Here is a 17,385-nt window from a genome sequence, read left to right as displayed (position 1 = left end):
AGAGATACTTATATTATATCCCTGCATTCTTCTCATTACTGAGAAGGAAGCATTTATGAGTCTGTGGGAGGAAGAGTGATTGCAGGTAATATACAAAAAGCTGTAAAGTCACTCATTCGTCCATGGTACTTGTCCTGACTCAGGACATTACTTGGAATCCCACACCTGCCTTTGCAGATGACAGGACTCAGTAGATTGTGGTACCTAATGTCCCTCCTCCATGGAACTCAACTTTGATTGCTGAGCAAAGATAATCAGTATTATTATTAATATGTACTATGTTTTTGGATGGGGTCCGCTCTTAGCAAAACACAATTTTGTTTTTTACCCCAAACTTGTTTCACTGCAGTTGCAGCGTCATCCGTGGGCTTTTATTTTATGGCTGTTAAACATAAAGAATGCTCTTTACTATTCATAACATAAAATTATCTGTTCATACCTTTTAATCGCATAGTGTGGTTTTCCTGCTGTATTATGTTTTTACAGTGTCTGTTTTCTTTTAAGGTTTGTCATATGCATGTGTGCATGTGTGTGTGTGTGTGTGTGTGTGTGTGTGTGTGTGTGTGTGTGTGTGTGAGGATGAGGAGAAAAGAAAAGGTAAGTGAAACATAATGAAAATACACACACACACACAGGTGCGTGTGCGCGTGCACGTGCGCAGGGGGCTCATGGTTCTTTCGTGAGTTTGTGCGTAGCGCACATGGGGCTCCAAGCTATTGCAGCCAATTCTTCTTTCCCTGGCAGCATTTCCTTCACTCTGCCTTCCCTCCCTATCCTCGCTCCTTTCCTGTTGTCACCTCCTTCCTCTCTCTTGGTGTTCTGATTTATGTTGACCTGGCTATCCACCTGGTTTCCTGTATTGGTTGCAATTTTGTTCCTTTTGCCTATTCTTTCATCCTTTTTGACATTTAGGTCCCCACTTGAGGTTTGATCTCCACTTCAAAATTTCCTGTTTTTAGTGTGAGCCATATGGGAAAGAACTCCCTCTCTAGCATCTACGATGTGGATTCCTTTCCCCCCTTCCTTCCCCTCTCCCTTCCCCACTGTAGCCCCATTCCACCCGCTAGGTCACCAGCATGTATATCCAGTCCGTGTGGTGGGGCTGTTATGTACCCATATGGCTGAGTGCCCTGACAACTCAGGGATCACACTACTGATACCTGAGCTGTACCTTCCCCCTGTATGCCAAGGAGTGGTTGCTTACCTTCTTGGAGCATCGGAATTCCCGGCAATGGCCATCGTGCCACATGGCCACTGCTGCGGCTGAGTGACACCAATGGGGAGAGCCCCAGGTCGGAGTGGATGGTATCGGCAGATGCTTGGGACATGAAGCACATCGAGCTGCAAAAATCTGGCTGTTCTCAAACAGCTGTCTCTTCGAATGATGAAGGATCATTGAATGCTGCCTTGTATGACCTAGCAACCTCCCTTCCCTAGATACATCATGGGAGGAGGGCCAAGCTCGCCATCTTGTGATGAAACCCTTTCCCCTTTACCTTGTTTGTACTAGGATGGATGGGGGCACATTCCCACTGTTTGCATGGAAAATATCGAGGATAAGTTTCGTGAAGTGAAGTCTCTTAGTAAGATGCAGTCGGGCTCCCTCTTGGTCAAAGCTGCTTCTGCCACCAAATCCACAGCTCTTTGTGCCTATGATCATCTTGGCAACATCCTGGTGTCTATCACTTCTCACCAATCTATGGATATGGTCCAGCTAGTTACTTTTCATAGGGTCCTCATCCTGCAAACTGATGATGAACTCTGGCCTAATCTGGTGCAGTGTGGCATTCATTTTGTTCAACATGTGCAGAAGGGTCGCAAAGACAACCATACCAATACTGGCGCCTTCATTCTGGCTTCCCAGAGAAGGTCAAGGTTATGTGCTACAGATGTGACATGAAGCCGTACATCCTTCCACTTATGCAGTGCTTTTGGTGCTTGCATTTTGAGCGTATGTCTTCCATCTGTATGACAGATCCTTTGTGTGGTGACTGTGGCGACCCACTCCATGAGGGAAGCCCTGTGTTCTGCCACCTATGTATGTCAATTGTGCTGACCGCCACTCCCCTTGCTCACTGGATTGCCCGCCTTACAAGAGAGAAAGGAAAATCCAAGAATACAAGTCCTTGGATCACCTGTCTTATGCTGAGGCTCGTCAAAAGTATGAGAGGCTCCGTTCAGTGTCACTATCTTCAACTTTTGCCTCTGTTACTTCATTTCCTCCTCTTCCCTTGTCCTTATCCCAGCCCCGTCCCTCTCTTCTCTCCCCCTCCCATGCAGTTTCCATGACCTCCCATCAGGGAGCCACTCCCCCGCCTCAGCGAAGTGCCCCCCTTCTTCGGCATCTGCTGGTGATCAGGTTCCCTCCCAGGACCCTTCTCCCCAGTGTCTCTCAGGCCAGAAGAATCTTCCCACCACTCGTTCACAAGGCACACCATCTGTATACCCCAAGGTCACCCCCTCTCTTTCAGTTCCAGATCTTGCAGAAGCCCGTACTCTCTCTGTGCCCTGCCCACCCCCACCTCAGAAAGAGAAGAAGAAGAAACATAAATCCCAAGACAACGCACCCCCAGTGCTCCCGTAGGTGCCATCTCCCCCCTCATGACATGAGTCTGATAGTTGTAAATAATAGATTTCAGCTATCAGTTGTCCTCTTTAAATTTTATTGGGAGATCTAGATTTCAGCTAGAAACTAGCCATTCTAAATGTACTATCACTTTTTATCAATGCATGTAATGCCTGTTGGTCGGGCTTCATACACAGCTCATTTAGTATGATAGTGCACTGACAATGGCTAGTTTCTAGCTGAAATCTAGATCTGCCAATAAAATTTAAAAGGACGACTGATAGCTGATAGCTGAAATCTATAATTTACAAGTCGCTGAGTGCAACAGCCTTCTGAATGGAAGGTAACCTGATGAGTCTCATACCTTATTTATGGATGTAACCCCACCTTTGTCAGTGATGACAACTGACCGAGTGACCTGTCCTCCCCCCTCAGCTCACCACAAATCATCCAGTTGACTTGCAACCGATACTATCATCACCTACCCCAAATGCAACATCTTGTCCCTTCCTATTCTGTGTTCTGTCTTGCTCTTCAAGATACACATTTCTGTAATGAACACTCTCCAATATTTTGTGATTATAGGGCATTCTGTCAGATCCGTGGTGGTCCCGGGTTGCATCCAGTGGGGTCTGCACTTTGGTTTGCTCCGATGTCATTAGTAACTGGATCCCCCTATGTACCAACTTGGAAGCGATAGCAGTTCTAGTGGACACAACTCCGGCAATCACCATTTCCAGTGTCCACCTCCCTCCAGGTAGGCCACTTCCTTACATTACACTGTCTACCTTAATCCTTCAACTCCTGCCCCCATTTCTCTTCCTTGGGAACTTCAATGCCCACTATCCACTATGGGGGACTGTCACTTCGACGGGTAGGGGGTATCCTAATTGATCAACATATCATGGATCTCAATTTGCCTCTCCTTAATGATGGTTCCACTATGCACTTCAGTGCTGGTCATGGCACCTTATCTGCTATCGATCTCATGATCTCCTCCCCTACCCTCGTGACTTCCCTACACTGGCCATCCCATGATGACCTTTGTGACAGTGACCACTCTCCAGTGATTCTATCATTCCCCTGCTGCCGCCTGGCAGACAGGCCCTCATATTGGGCATTCCACAGGGCCAGTTGGTCTTTATATACATTTGCTATGAACTTTCACCCGTACGTTTGCTGTGAACTTTGACACCTCTCTCTTGAATTCCATTGACGTAGTTGTACAAGGCATCTCTGCCACTATTTTTCATGCTGCTGGTACTGCTGTCCCCCTGTCCACAGGTCCTGAAATTACAACATAAAAGTAATAACAGATAAAAATAAAGAAGTTTATGAACCCAAAAGAAGTCAGTCCATAAGTTTAAGTAAAAGCAATCAACAGTACAACAAGAACCAGCTAACTTTTTCAAGAAACTCCTGGACAGAATAGAAGTGACCCATGAGGGAACCCTTCAGTTTCAATTTGAAAGTGCATGGATTACTGCTAAGATTTTTGAATTCGAGTCGTAGCTTATTGAAAATGGATGCAGCAGTATACTGCAGATCCAAATGCAGGTTTGATTTCTGCCAAAAATTAACTGAGTGAAAGCTGCTTATTCTTGGGAATAAGTTAATATTGTTAGCAAGAAATGACAGTAATATATATATTGAGAGGCTAATGTCAAAATATCCATACTCGTAAACAGGGGTTGACAAGAGGTTCGTGGACTTACAACACTTACTGCCCGAACCTCCCATTTCTGAGCCAAAAATATCCTTTTAGAAGGGGAAGATTTACCCCAGAATATAATACCATATGGCATAAGCAAATGAAAATAAGCAAAGTAGGCTAATTTTTGTGTCAACGATCACTCATTTCAGATACCGTTTGAATAGTAAAAATGGCAGCATTAAGTCTTTGAACACGATCCTCAACATAGGCTTTCCATGATGGTTTACTGTCTATCTGAACACCTATAAATTTGAACTGTTCAAATCATATGCCCATTCTATGAAATTAAAACGTCAGGTTTTGCTGAATTGTTTGTTAGAAACTGTAAAAGCACAGTTTTACTGTGATTTAGCTTTAGTTTATTTTCTACAAAACATGAACTTAGGTCATTAACTGCTCTATTTGAAACAGAGCCAATGTTGCACACAACATCCTTTACTACCAAGCTAGTGTTATCACCAAACAGAAATATTTTAGAGTTACCCGTAATACTAGAAGGCGTATCATTTATATAAATAAGGAACAGGAGTGGCCCCAACACTGATTCCTGAGGCACCCACCACTTTGACCGTACCCCACTCAGTGACCCCACATCATAGCCATTCTCAACATTGATAATCAATAATGACCTTTTGCTGTCTGTTGCTAAAGTAAGAGATGAACCAATTGTGAGCTACTCCCTGTATTCCATAATTGTTCAACTTCTGGAGCAATATTTTATGATCAACACTATTAAATGCCTTAGTTAAATGAAAAAATACGCCTATCATTTGAAACCTTTTACTTAACTCGTCAAGTATCTCACAGAGAAAGGGGAATATAGCATTTTCAGTTGTTAAGCGACTTCTAAAGCCAAACAGTACATTTGATGGCAAATCGTGATATAAAATGATCGCTTATTCTTATGTACACAGCCTTTTCAATAACTTTAGGAAACACTGATGGCATAGAAATAGGTGTAAAATTATCTACATCATCCCTTTCTCCCTTTTTATAAAGCAGCTGTACTACTGAGTACTTTAACCATTCAGGAAACTGACTGTTATAAAGGAAAAATTATAAATATGGCTAAATACAGGGCTAACACGTGCAGCACACTACTTTAATATTCTGCTAGACACTCCATCATAACCATGAGAGTCCTTATTCTTTGGTGATTTAGTTATTAACTCAATCTCTCCCTTGTCTGTATCACAGAGGAGTATTTCAGACATCAGTCTCAGAAAGGCATTTGCCAATAGTGTTATATGATCCCTGTAGAAGCTAAATTTTTATTTAATTCACCAGCAATGCTCAGAAAATGATTGTTAAATACTGTACATATATCTGATTTATCAGTAACAGAAATATTTTTACTGCAAACTGACTTTATATCGTCGACGTTGTGCTGCTGACCAGACTCTTCCTTCACAACTGACCATATGACTTTAATTTTATCCTGTGAATTAGCTATTCTATTTGCATACCACATACTCTTTGCCTTCCTAATAACATTTTAAGCATCTTACAATACTGTCTGTAATAGGATACTGCAACTTGTGACTACTTCTAACATTTTGGTATAATTCCCACTTTTGTTCTACATGGTGCCCTTATCCCACTATTCAGCCACCCAGTCTGCCTATTACTGCTAAAACCCTGTTTAGAATGTTCTAATGGAACGCAACTCTCGAAGAGCATGAAAAATGTGTTAAGGAATGCATTATGTTTACCATCTGTGTCATCGGCACTATAATTATCCTGCCACTCTTGTTCCTTGACAAGTTTTTAAAATACTCTCTATTGCTGTTGGATTAACTTTCCTACATAGTTTGTAATTACATGTGACATTTGTCTGAGTACAAAGGCCTTTTAGTGTTAAAATTTGTGCATGATGGTCTGAAAGGCCATTCATGCATGAAGAATGAATAAAAATATTGTCTATGGCTGTGCTAATGTTCCCCTGCACCCTAGTTGGAAAAAATACAGTCTGCATCAGATCATATGAATTTAGGAGATCTACCAACATTCTTTTTCTTGCACCATCATACACAAAATTTATGCTGAAGTCACCACATATAACTAAAATCTGGTACTTCCTACAAAGTGAATCAAGAGCCCTCTCTAGCTTGAGCAGAAATGCTCTGAAGTCAAAGTTGGGGTACCTATAAATAACAACAATTACAAGTTTAGTTTCACTAAATTCAACTGCCCCTGCACAACATTCAAATATCTGTTCAGTGCATTGCCATGATAGGTCTATGGACTCAAATGGAATATTGTTTTTTTATGTAGATAGCCAAACCCCCACCCCACAAGGAACATCTTGAAAAACAGGTAGCTAATCTGTGTCCTGGTAAAGGAAGCCTCTGAATTGTCAAATTATTTAAGTGGTGCTCCTTGGTGGACCAAGAACATTGCAGTTGCTGTCCAGGACCGCTGAGAAGTGCTGTAGCGATTTAAGCGACATCCTTCACAGACCAACCTCCTCGGTTTTAAGCGTCTCCATGCTAAGGCTCATTATCTTATTACATGGAGTAAAAAGGAATGCTACAAGCGCTATCCTTCCTCCCTGGGGATGCATGCCTCTTCATTGCACGTTTGGTGCAAGCTCTGTAACCGTCTAGGCCACCAGCGACAGTCAACTGTCCAGGGTATGAACCTCCGAGGTGCTCTGTGCACTCATCTATTGGTCCTTGCAGAACACCTCACAACACACTTTTCAATGGCATCGTCTTCCTCTTCCTACCCTACTACCTTTCTCCAGCAGAAACACAGAGTTTAACAGACACCCCTCTGTTTCATCCAACAGTACATTGAGCCTTATAATGCACCCTTCATTGAATGAAATTTGGCGCAGGCTCTTAGTTCTTCATAACTCAGCCCCAGGCCCTGATCCCATCCACAGCCAGATGATCCAACACTTGGACATTCCCATAGGCAACAAACCACATTTGCCTCACGGGTGCTTTTGTGTCGCAATGGCAAGACAGAATAGTTATCCCCATCCTTAAGCCCAGGAAAAACTCAATGACTCTAGACGGCTACCACTCAATTAGCCTGACGAATGTACTTTGTAAACTGCTCAAAAGGAGTCTCCTCACAGAAGCGGGGACTCCCCCTCTATACCTCTGATGGAGCCAATTCCTTGTTTCTTATGCAATTGCCATTCACCAATTCCCTGATCACCCTGTGTACCCTGTGCTCTTCGCCAGTGAGAGATGTCTCCCTCCTAACACCCACTCCTGGTTGGAATTGACGGTTGGCATGCATCTCACTTCCCTGTGTCGGGATCTCCATCTCCTCCCAGTGGACTGCACCCCCTGTCTTTCCTCTCAAAACCCCTTTGGATGGTGCCTAAGACGATAGATTAGGACCAATCTATTCCAGGGTCCTAAGCTCTCTGTCACACCTATGGTTTTCCGGCATCTTGTATGGGTCGTCCTTGCAGAGTTCCAGAGGGCCACCATCTTTTACACTGATGGTTCTAAGACAATTAATAAGGTGGGTTATACTTTCATGTCTCCTACTGGCTTCGAACACCATTTACTGCTGAGATCATGTAATGTGTTCACAGCAGAGCAGCCATTCCCAGGGCCCTCCTTTTTGTTTCTCAGTCTTCCCTCCACAGTGTTTTTATTTGTTCAGACTCCATGAGCAGCCTGCAGGCTATCGACCGATGCTATTCTCGTCACCCTTTGAACTCTATCCATGATCTTCTCTCTGCCCTTGTGTATGCTACCTGTTCAGTCATCTTTCTCTGGGTCCCAAGTGATGTGGGCATCCCAGGGAATGAACTGGCTGACCATTTGGCTTGAGAAGCAGATACTTACCCCCATATACTTTCATGATTTCAGCTGTGGATATGCGGATCTGTGTCAAATCTCTCTTTGCCCAAAAGAGGAATACCATCTGGAGCACTACTGTTCATAGTAATAAACGCCACACAATCAAGGAGTCTACTGCAGTTTGGCACTCTTCCTTCCACTCCTCTCAGGTGGAGTCCACTGTTTTATGCTGTTTATGCATTGGTCATACCCGGCTCACCCATTGTTTTCTCCTATGTAATGACTCACCCCCCACAATGTGATTGATGAGCCAGACTGACGATATCTCACTATTGGTGGACTGTCACCTTCTGACAGCCCTTCATGTTAAGTATAGTCTTCCCGATTCCTTAAATATAATATTAGCAGAGGATCCACAGCATGTTGAACTGGTCCTCAGTTTCCTCTGTGAAAGTAGCTTTTCTTTCCAGATATAAGGTTCTACTTTAGTCTTGGAGCAGGGGCAGGTTGGTTGTGGCTGGGACTTCTTTTACAGTCTTCTCGGTCTGTGACCCAATGACTGCCCCCTTTTTTTTCAGTTTATGCCTTTATTGCGTGTGTTTAATGTTCATTATTTTATAATTTGACTCCCCTGACACAGGCTGTGGCTAAGCCATGTCTCCGCAATATCCTTTCTTTCAGGAGTGCTAGTTCTGCAAGGTTCGCAGGAGAGCTTCTGTAAAGTTTGGAAGGTAGGAGACGGATACTGGCAGAAGTAAAGCTGTGAGTACCGGTCGTGAGTCGTGCTTCGGTAGCTCAGATGGTAGAGCCCTTGCCCACGAAAGGCAAAGGTCCCGAGTTCGAGTCTCGGTCGGGCACACAGTTTTAATCTGCCAGGAAGTTTCAGCAAAGAACATTCTTTATGTTTAACAGCCATAAAATAAAAGCCCACTGATGATGCTGCAACTGAAGTGAAACATGTTTTGGGATAAAAAAAACAAAGTTGTGTTGTGCTAAAGGCGAACCTCATCCAAAAACATATCTATTGTTAAAGCAAACACAGCCAAAAGAGCTTCGACCTCAAGATGAGTATTATTATTATCATTATCATTACTATTATTATTACCAATTGCAGATGTCTGGTACAGAGCCAAATGAAGGGTCAAAATCAGAGGCTCAGATGGTTGTGCGACCTTATAGGGTGCAGATTCCTTGACTTGTGCCATAGGGTGGTGGGGTTTTGGGTTTTGCTACATGGGTCAGGAGTTCATTACAAGCAGGAGGTGGTTACATGGATCTGTTTGGTGTGAAAATTGTGGTCTTTTAGGTCAGAGAGCCTTGGGGAAACACAGACAGGACTTAAGTCTCGAAAGGTGCTGGTTGAACACAGAAAGAACCTAGATCTAGAAGCCATCAGTATAACAATTTTAAATTGTCATAACTGTGTTGAGAAAGTACCAGAACAGCAAGCACTAGTAGGAAGCACTCATGCTCTAGACACTGAAAGCTGGCCAAAGCTGGAAATAAGTCGAAATTTTTGTGAAGGACCTAATTGAATTCATAAAGGGTGGGCTACGTACAGTTAGCGGTGTCATGTTTGATGCTGTTAGAAGTAGTTTATGTTGTAAGAAAACTGAAGTAGATAGTTCCTGTGAGTTAATATGGATAGAGGTCATTATTCATGACACCTGGAATAAAATAATAATTCGATCCTTTTACTGACTTGCCAAATCAAATAATGCAATTGCTGAAAAGTTCAAAGAAAACCTAAGTCTAATTTCAAACATGTACCTGACTCATACAATTATAGTTGGTGCTGACTTCAATTTACCCTATGTTGGCAAAAATACATGTTAAAATCCGGAGGTTCGCATAAAACATCATCGGAAATTGTGCTAAATGCATTCTCTGAAGATTATTTCGAGCAACTACTTCATGAGACCACTTGAACAGTAGACAGCTGTGAAAACACTATTGATCTCTTAACAATAAATAATTCTAAGCTAACAATGAGCATGTAAATGGATACATGGATTAGGGAATGCAGGCTTGTCTTAGCGAGACTGAATACTGTAACTTGCAAATCTATCAAAAATAAACATATTCAAAAAAGCAGATAAAAATTTGCATGACACCTTTATCAGAGACAGTCTCCACTCCTTCCAAATTGCTCGTAACTCATGGTCTAGTGGCTAGCATTGCTGCCTCTAGATCGCGGGGTCCCGGGTTCGATTCTCGGCTGGGTTGGGGATTTTCTCTGCCCGGGGACTGGGTATGTGTTATCCTCATCATTTCATCATCATCGTCATCATCATCATCATCATCATTATTCATGACTGTGGCTAGATTGGACTGTGTAAAAATTGGGACTTTGTATGGGCTCTGATGACCACACAGTAGGATGCCCCACAAACCAAACATCAACTCCTTCCAAATTAACAGTGTAAGTATACACCAGATGTTGCTTGAATTCAAAGAAATAGCATCAACAGCAACTGAGAGATTTGTACCAAATAAATTAACAAATGACAGAGCTAATCCTCCATGGTTCACAAAACATGGGCAGAATACTGTGACAGAAACAACAGAAAAAGCATGTCAAATTCAAATGAACACAAAACCTCCAAGATTGGCAATCTTTTATGTAAGCTTTAAATTTAGTGTGAACTTCAGTGTGAGATGCTTATAATAGTTTGCACAACAAAACTTTGTCTCGAAACTTGGCAAAAAATCCAAAGAGATTCTGGTTGTGTGTTAAGTATCCTAGTGGCAAAACACAATCAGTGCCTTCTCTGCATGATAGTAATGGAAATACTATCAACGACAGTGCTGATAAAGCAGAGTTACTAAATGTAACTTTCTGAAATTTGTTTACCAAAGAAGACAAAGTAAATAATCCAGAATTCGAGTCAAGAACAGCTGCCAACATGAGTAACTTAGAAGTAGATATACTCGGAGTAGTGAAGCAACTTAAATCACGTAGAAGAGCAAGTCTTCTGGTCCTGATTGTATACCAACTATTTCCTTTCAGAGTATGCTGACACAATCATATATGATCACTCGCTCGACAAGAGATCCGTACCCAAAGACTGGAAAGTTGCACAGGTCACACCAATATTCAAGAAAGACAGTAGGAGTTATCCACTGAATTACAGGCCCATATCATTAACATTGATATGCTGCAGGATTTTGGAATGTGTATTGTGTTTGGTCACTACAAATTACCTCAAAAGCATCAATCTACAAACACATAGTCAACAAGGATTTGAGAACATCATTCTTGTGAAACACGAAGTTTTGGGTGCTATCGACAAAGGATTTCAAATTGATTCCTTATTTCCAAATTTCCAGAAGGCATTTGACACCATACCTCACAAGCAGGTTGTAATCAGATTGTGTGCTTATGGAATATCATATCAGTTATGCACCTGGATTTGTGATTTGCTGTCAGAGAGGTCACAGTAACTGATGAAAAGTAATAGATTAAACAGAAGTGATTTCTGGCACTTCCCAAGGTAGTGTTGTAGGGCCTCTGTTGTTCCTTATCTGCATAAACGATTTAAGAGAAATGTGATCAGCTGTTTTAGGTTGTTTGCAGATGATACTGTTGTTTATCATCTAATAAAGTCATCAGAAAACCAAAACAATTGCAAAATGATTTAGATAAAATATCTGTATGATGTGAAAATTGGCAACTGACCCTGAATAATAAAAAGTGTGAGGTCATCCACATGAGTGCTAAAAGGAATTCATTAAACTTTGGTTATACAATAAATCTATCAAATTTAAAGGCCATAATTCAACGAAATACATAGGAATTACAATTACAAACAACTTAAATTGGAAAGAACACATAGGAAATATTGTGGGGAAGGCGAAGACTTCATTTTATTGGCAGAACACTTAAAAGGTGCAACATCTCTACTAAAGAGACTGCCTACAGTACACTTGTCTGTCCTCTTTTGGAGTACTGCTGTGCAGTATGGGATCCTTACCAGGTAAGATTAACAGCGTACATCAAGAAAGTTCAACAGGCAGCATGTTTTGTATTATCAAGAAATAGGAGAGAGAGAGTCATGGACATGATACAGGATTTAGGGTGTACATAATTAAAACAAGGACATTTCTTATTGCAGTGGCATCATTTCACAAAATTTCAGTCACCAGCTTTCCCCTCTGAATGCGAAAATATTTTGTCGATGTGAACATACATAGGAAGAAATGATCATTATAATAAAATAAGGGAAATCAGAGCTTACACAGAAAGATATAGGTGTTAGTTTTTTCTGCACTATGTTTGAGAGTGGAATAACACAGAATTATTGTGAAGCTGGTTTAACGAACTGCAGAGTAGCCATGTAGATGTAAATGTAGATGAGTGGTTTAATTTCCTTGCATCACAGTTTTCGTTTACTGTACAGAGTATCTCTATGGTATTTTAAAATTTCAGTGTATTACAGCACTTGAACAACACTTTTTTACTGTTTCAATAAATACTTCTTTAGTCACAAACATCATCTAATTAATTTGCCTTCTGACCCCTTCCACAACATCCCTTCCACAACATCCCTTCCACAACATTTCTTTGTTGACTGTGGCAAAAGTATGTGATTCAAGACTTCAAATTGTAGATGTTGTCAAAGGCCCCATGAAAACTCGATGTGTGGCAAAGGTCCAAGATTATATCACTGGAAAATCATCTGAGTGTGTTCTACCTCAATTCCATCCATCCTTGATCAACTAGGTACGTGCTTGACATCCCCACTTTTTGTTTTATCAGGTGTGTGAGGAAAATAATCAGACTGATTTTTTATCTACCAAAGTTTTTTATTTTTTTCATACGACAATATTGGGTCCTTCAGCAGCTGTAAACCACCAGAGTCATCATTCCTGTGTTGGCAGTAGCACTGAAAGGCTTCAACTGGTAGGGCCTTTAACATGTCGGTCACATTCTTTTGAATGATCTCCGGAGGGCCAAAATGACATATTGTAAGGCACTGTTCAATTTTGGGAAAAGGTAAAAGGACTCAGACCAGATGAATAGGGGGGCTGTGGAACAGCAGGGATGCCTTTTGAGACCAAAACTTCTGTGATGGAAGAGGCTGTGTGGTGTAGGGTATTTTCAAGATGCAGCATCCTCTTAACTTTAGTGTCCAATCTCACTCAATTAACCATTTTCCTGAGCCTTTCAATGATGATGATGATGATGGTGAGGATGTTTGTTTTTGTTGAGCGCTGAACTGTGCGCTCATCAGCGCCCATACAGAGTCCCAATTTTTTGCACAGTCCAATTTCTTTACTCAGTCCAATTTAACCATTGTCACAAATGATGGTGATGGTGATGGTGGTGATGATGTAATGAAGAGGACACCACAAATACCCGGTTCCTGGGCAGAGAAAATCCCCAACCCAGTTGGGAAACAAACCCAGGACCCCGTGATCCAGAGGCAGTAATGGAAGCCACTAGACCACGAGCTGCAGACTGAGCCTTTCAAGGACATCATTGTAAAACACTTGGTTGACAGTGTGTCCTATAGGGACAAAGTCTTCATGCATCATACCCCTACTGTCAAAAAAAGCAAGTCAGTGCTGTTTTGATGTTCAATTTACTCATTCAAGCTTTTTTTGGTTGAAGAGATATCTCTGTGTGCCACTCCTCACTTTGTCTCAGGATCATACTTGAAAAATCCAGGGTTCATCACCTGTGATCACACAACTGAACCAATCATAATAATTGAAATCCTCTCAAAAAAATCAACACACACATTTACTCGATTGTCCTTCTACTCAGCTGTGAGGTTTTTCGACACAATTTTGGCACAAGTGTTTCACATGTGCAAAACTTTGGTCAAAATTAGATGAACAGTGAAAGTGTGTAACAGGTCATCCATCATTCTTATTAGTAAAAATTGGTCTGGTCTCACAAGAGCATGCACATATGTGTTGATTTTTTTGTCAGTTTCTGAGGTTGAAAATCTTCCAGAGTGAGATTCATCTTCAACCTGTTCTCAGCCTTCCAGAAATGATTTTTGCCAGCAGAAAACTTGTGGTTTTTATAAGGAATGTTCCCCACAGGCCTCTTTCAACTCTCAAATGTCACACTCACAGTGTCCCTAAATTTGAAACAAAACTTGATGGCATAATTTTGCTCTAAATTCTGCTGCTCCATTTTTGTACTCATAACAAAAACACAACTTCACTAATGATGGCACTCTCAAAAATCACGTGATGGCTGTGCAGAGCTGGAACTTGGAATAAGCACCTGGAAGGGATGAACACACCAGACTACACAAGCTGAGCAACATAGTTTTGCCAGATTGCTCACAGTGATGTCAATCTCATTACTTTTCTCATACACCTTGTATATATGAAACTGCTGAACCAGTGGTATAACAATGTCCATGGGGTTACTTCCCATACTGTGTTCAGTAATTAGTTTGAAACTGAGTATAATGTTTGATCTGAATAAATCATGTAAAACACTACACCTTTCCTTTAATGTTATGGCGGGGCTTGTGAGTCGAAACCCCTTGTTGCCAACACATTTAGGTTTTTCATTATTTCCATGAAGTACTTATCGTGTATGTGGGGATAGATTCAAAGGGCACAGCTGATTTCCTTCCTGATATTTTTAAAATTTGAACTTGTGCTCAATCTCTAATGACATCATCAACAGTGGGGCATTTAACCATAAACATTTCTTCCTGTCCTTAAACAGCTATTATTGTTCTGTATTCTTCATATCATCTGTAACATACACAAACAAAAACTTTCAGTTTGTGAATTTCATACCCCAAAAATTTAAATTTGTTAGCTAGTCTGATTTCTGTGACAATATAAAATCATAAAATTCTTTTTGCGAGATATTTTTAGCAAGATGTTGATTAAATTACTAGTTTACTCTCATATTTATTGCATATACTGTAATGGAGAGCATGTACCTGTTCTTTTAAGTAATTTAAAATGGTGTTTCTTTCAGGATTAATCATATTATGTTATTACATTGACCTCAAACTTAAGCTGGCACATTTCCAATGCTGGAAGAAAAAGTAATGATTGATTAGGCACTTCAGTTTGCAAAAAAAAAATTAGCTCTGTGGAAGAGAAAAGGATACAATCACTGAGAAAGTAAGCAATTGATTTTAAATACAACTACCAGGTAAAATATTGTTTCATGTTTACAGTGTTTTCTTTATCTATTTCAGATGTGTGATAGATGGTCATCTCACCTTCTTGTGTTTCTTCTACTGGTAATATGGTCACCAGATGAAGTAAAAACTGGCAGAGTACTTGTTCTACTGCCACACATTGGTAAAAGTCATTTCATGGCATTTGAACCTTACTTGCGTTACCTCACTGCAGTAGGACATGATGTTGTCGTATACAGCCACTTCCCACTGAAAGATCCACCCCCTAATTACACAGATGTGAGTTTGGTTGACTCTAGGCATCAAGATTTTGCCACAAATGCTATTCCACCATTTTTTACACTGTTGCCTCTAAAGGCTTATATCACTGCGTTTTTCTTTGGGTTGGGAGGTGTTGTCCAATGTGCAGGAGTTCTTGGCTCTAAACCAATGCAAGAACTTATGAAATCTGATGAGAAGTTTGATCTCATTGTTACAGAGCTTTTCAACTCTGACTGTGTGCTGCCCTTTGTACACAAGTTTGGCGCTCCCCATATTGCATTAAGCTCCTGTGTCCCTGTTCCAACGTCTCTTGATCGCTTTGGAAATCCTGACAGTCCAGCATATGTTGCAAATATGTTTCTGCCACTTACAAATCATATGAACTTTTTTGAGAGAGTTTCAAACACTATAATGTATTTATGGACAAAGGCAGTATTTTACATTATGTATGACATACCTTCAGAATTAGTGGCTTGGTACCATTTTGGTTTATCCATTCCAAGGCTTAGTAGCATAGCATACAACACCAGTCTGCTGCTCATCAATACACATCCTGTTATAAATTCTCCAAGACCATATGTACCAAGTATAATTGAAGTTGCTGGAATGCACTTGCCAAAAGTCAAGAAACTTCCACAGGTGGGTATTTTTTAACTAATGAGAAATTCTGAATATTTTTGTGTAGTAGTGTAGCAATACTTGCTAAAGTAAGTATTAATCAAAGTGTTAAAATAATGGAGTTACACCAATAACAAATTTTGGAGGACTAACTGAAGTACTCATAATCAAACACCTGATGATATTTGGAAACCATAAATTTATTTCTGAGCAAAAATTCACAACGGAAATTGTTGGTGAGAATGTTGCAAGGGAAAAGAGAAATCTTATTGAAACTGAGAGGGCAGGAGAGGGGGGGGGGGGGGGGGTGAGAATGGGAATATTACTAAAACAGGTGTAGCAAACAGTATTCTTCCATTCCTCCTTAGTACCTGCACTGTCTGTCTATGACCCTGTTTTAGGTGATGTTACAATTACTTGTACCTAATTCATAAGAGTTATTGTCTGCCAAAAACCTCAATCTCAAAAATGTTGGTCCTATACATAGGGCTGACATTCAATAAAGCAAAACTGGTCAAAGACCTACTCACCTTCTCCCGATCCCTATAGTGGAAACACTTTTTGACTATAACATCTCTGACCAAAACTATCCAAAATCCAATATGGAACCTTGTGTCTCCCAGTTCATTCCTCTGTCCAAGTGTGACTGTTTCCTATTCCCGTCCAGTGTACCCTTGGTTACCTTCCAGAAATTTCTTACCTTCAATCTGGCCTTATCGTTCTTTCTCAAATCCCTCCCAAAAACATAGGTCTCTTTGTGAAGGAAAGAAATCACCCAGAACATTAAGGCACACCTAATTTGATCACTCTCCCTGCAGGCAAAAGCTCCACCACTGAGATGATGAACCACAGTAATTACCTGACAGGAGTTGTATGCCAACTGTCTCCCTTCCAGCTTCAAATCCTGCTGCACTAATCCCATCCCAGAAGTCCAGCACAAGCTTCAGCACCTTCTCAGATCATTAGAAATACTTCCAACCCATTACCCACAGCCTAACTTTCTGTATCAAAGACACAAACCACTTTCTTCTTTGGTTCTCTACCATGTCACCTCATTACCACTTGGGTTCATTTTTTTTCACCATTGACACCACATTTCCCATATCACCACCTATGACCCGCTACCTTTATGATGTCTTATCGACTCCAAACCCACCATCTCATTCCTTATACACCTAACAAGCTACACTCTTACCAGTAATTGCTTCTCCTATAAGTGAGAAATATACAAACAAAACTGTACCATGGCCGTGGACGCTCACGTCATCATTGAAGGGCAACCTGTTTATGTGTCATCTCTCTTCCTAGCTACCCAGTATCACAACTTCGTTA

General features: G+C 41.0%; 1 protein-coding gene across 3 annotated transcripts in view; it reads left to right on the top strand.

Annotated features, from left to right (window-relative positions):
- LOC126266904 (UDP-glycosyltransferase UGT5-like) overlaps positions 1–17,385 on the top strand; it is a 70,056-nt gene that overhangs the window by 12,837 nt on the left and 39,834 nt on the right. For 2 of the 3 annotated variants that reach the window (XM_049971580.1, XM_049971581.1), the window contains exons 2-3: positions 15,006–15,154; positions 15,232–16,074. In XM_049971580.1, coding sequence (XP_049827537.1) covers positions 15,232–16,074 — 843 coding nt within the window. In that variant the 5' untranslated portion in view covers positions 15,006–15,154. Of the gene's footprint in view, positions 1–3,275; positions 3,324–15,005; positions 15,155–15,231; positions 16,075–17,385 lie in introns of those variants that run through there. The other variant, XM_049971579.1, reaches the window with a different exon arrangement.

The sequence above is a fragment of the Schistocerca gregaria genome, chromosome 4, assembly GCF_023897955.1.
Source record: "Schistocerca gregaria isolate iqSchGreg1 chromosome 4, iqSchGreg1.2, whole genome shotgun sequence".
In the NCBI taxonomy this organism is placed as follows: domain Eukaryota; kingdom Metazoa; phylum Arthropoda; class Insecta; order Orthoptera; family Acrididae; genus Schistocerca; species Schistocerca gregaria.
This window is presented reverse-complemented; position numbering and strand designations above follow the sequence as displayed.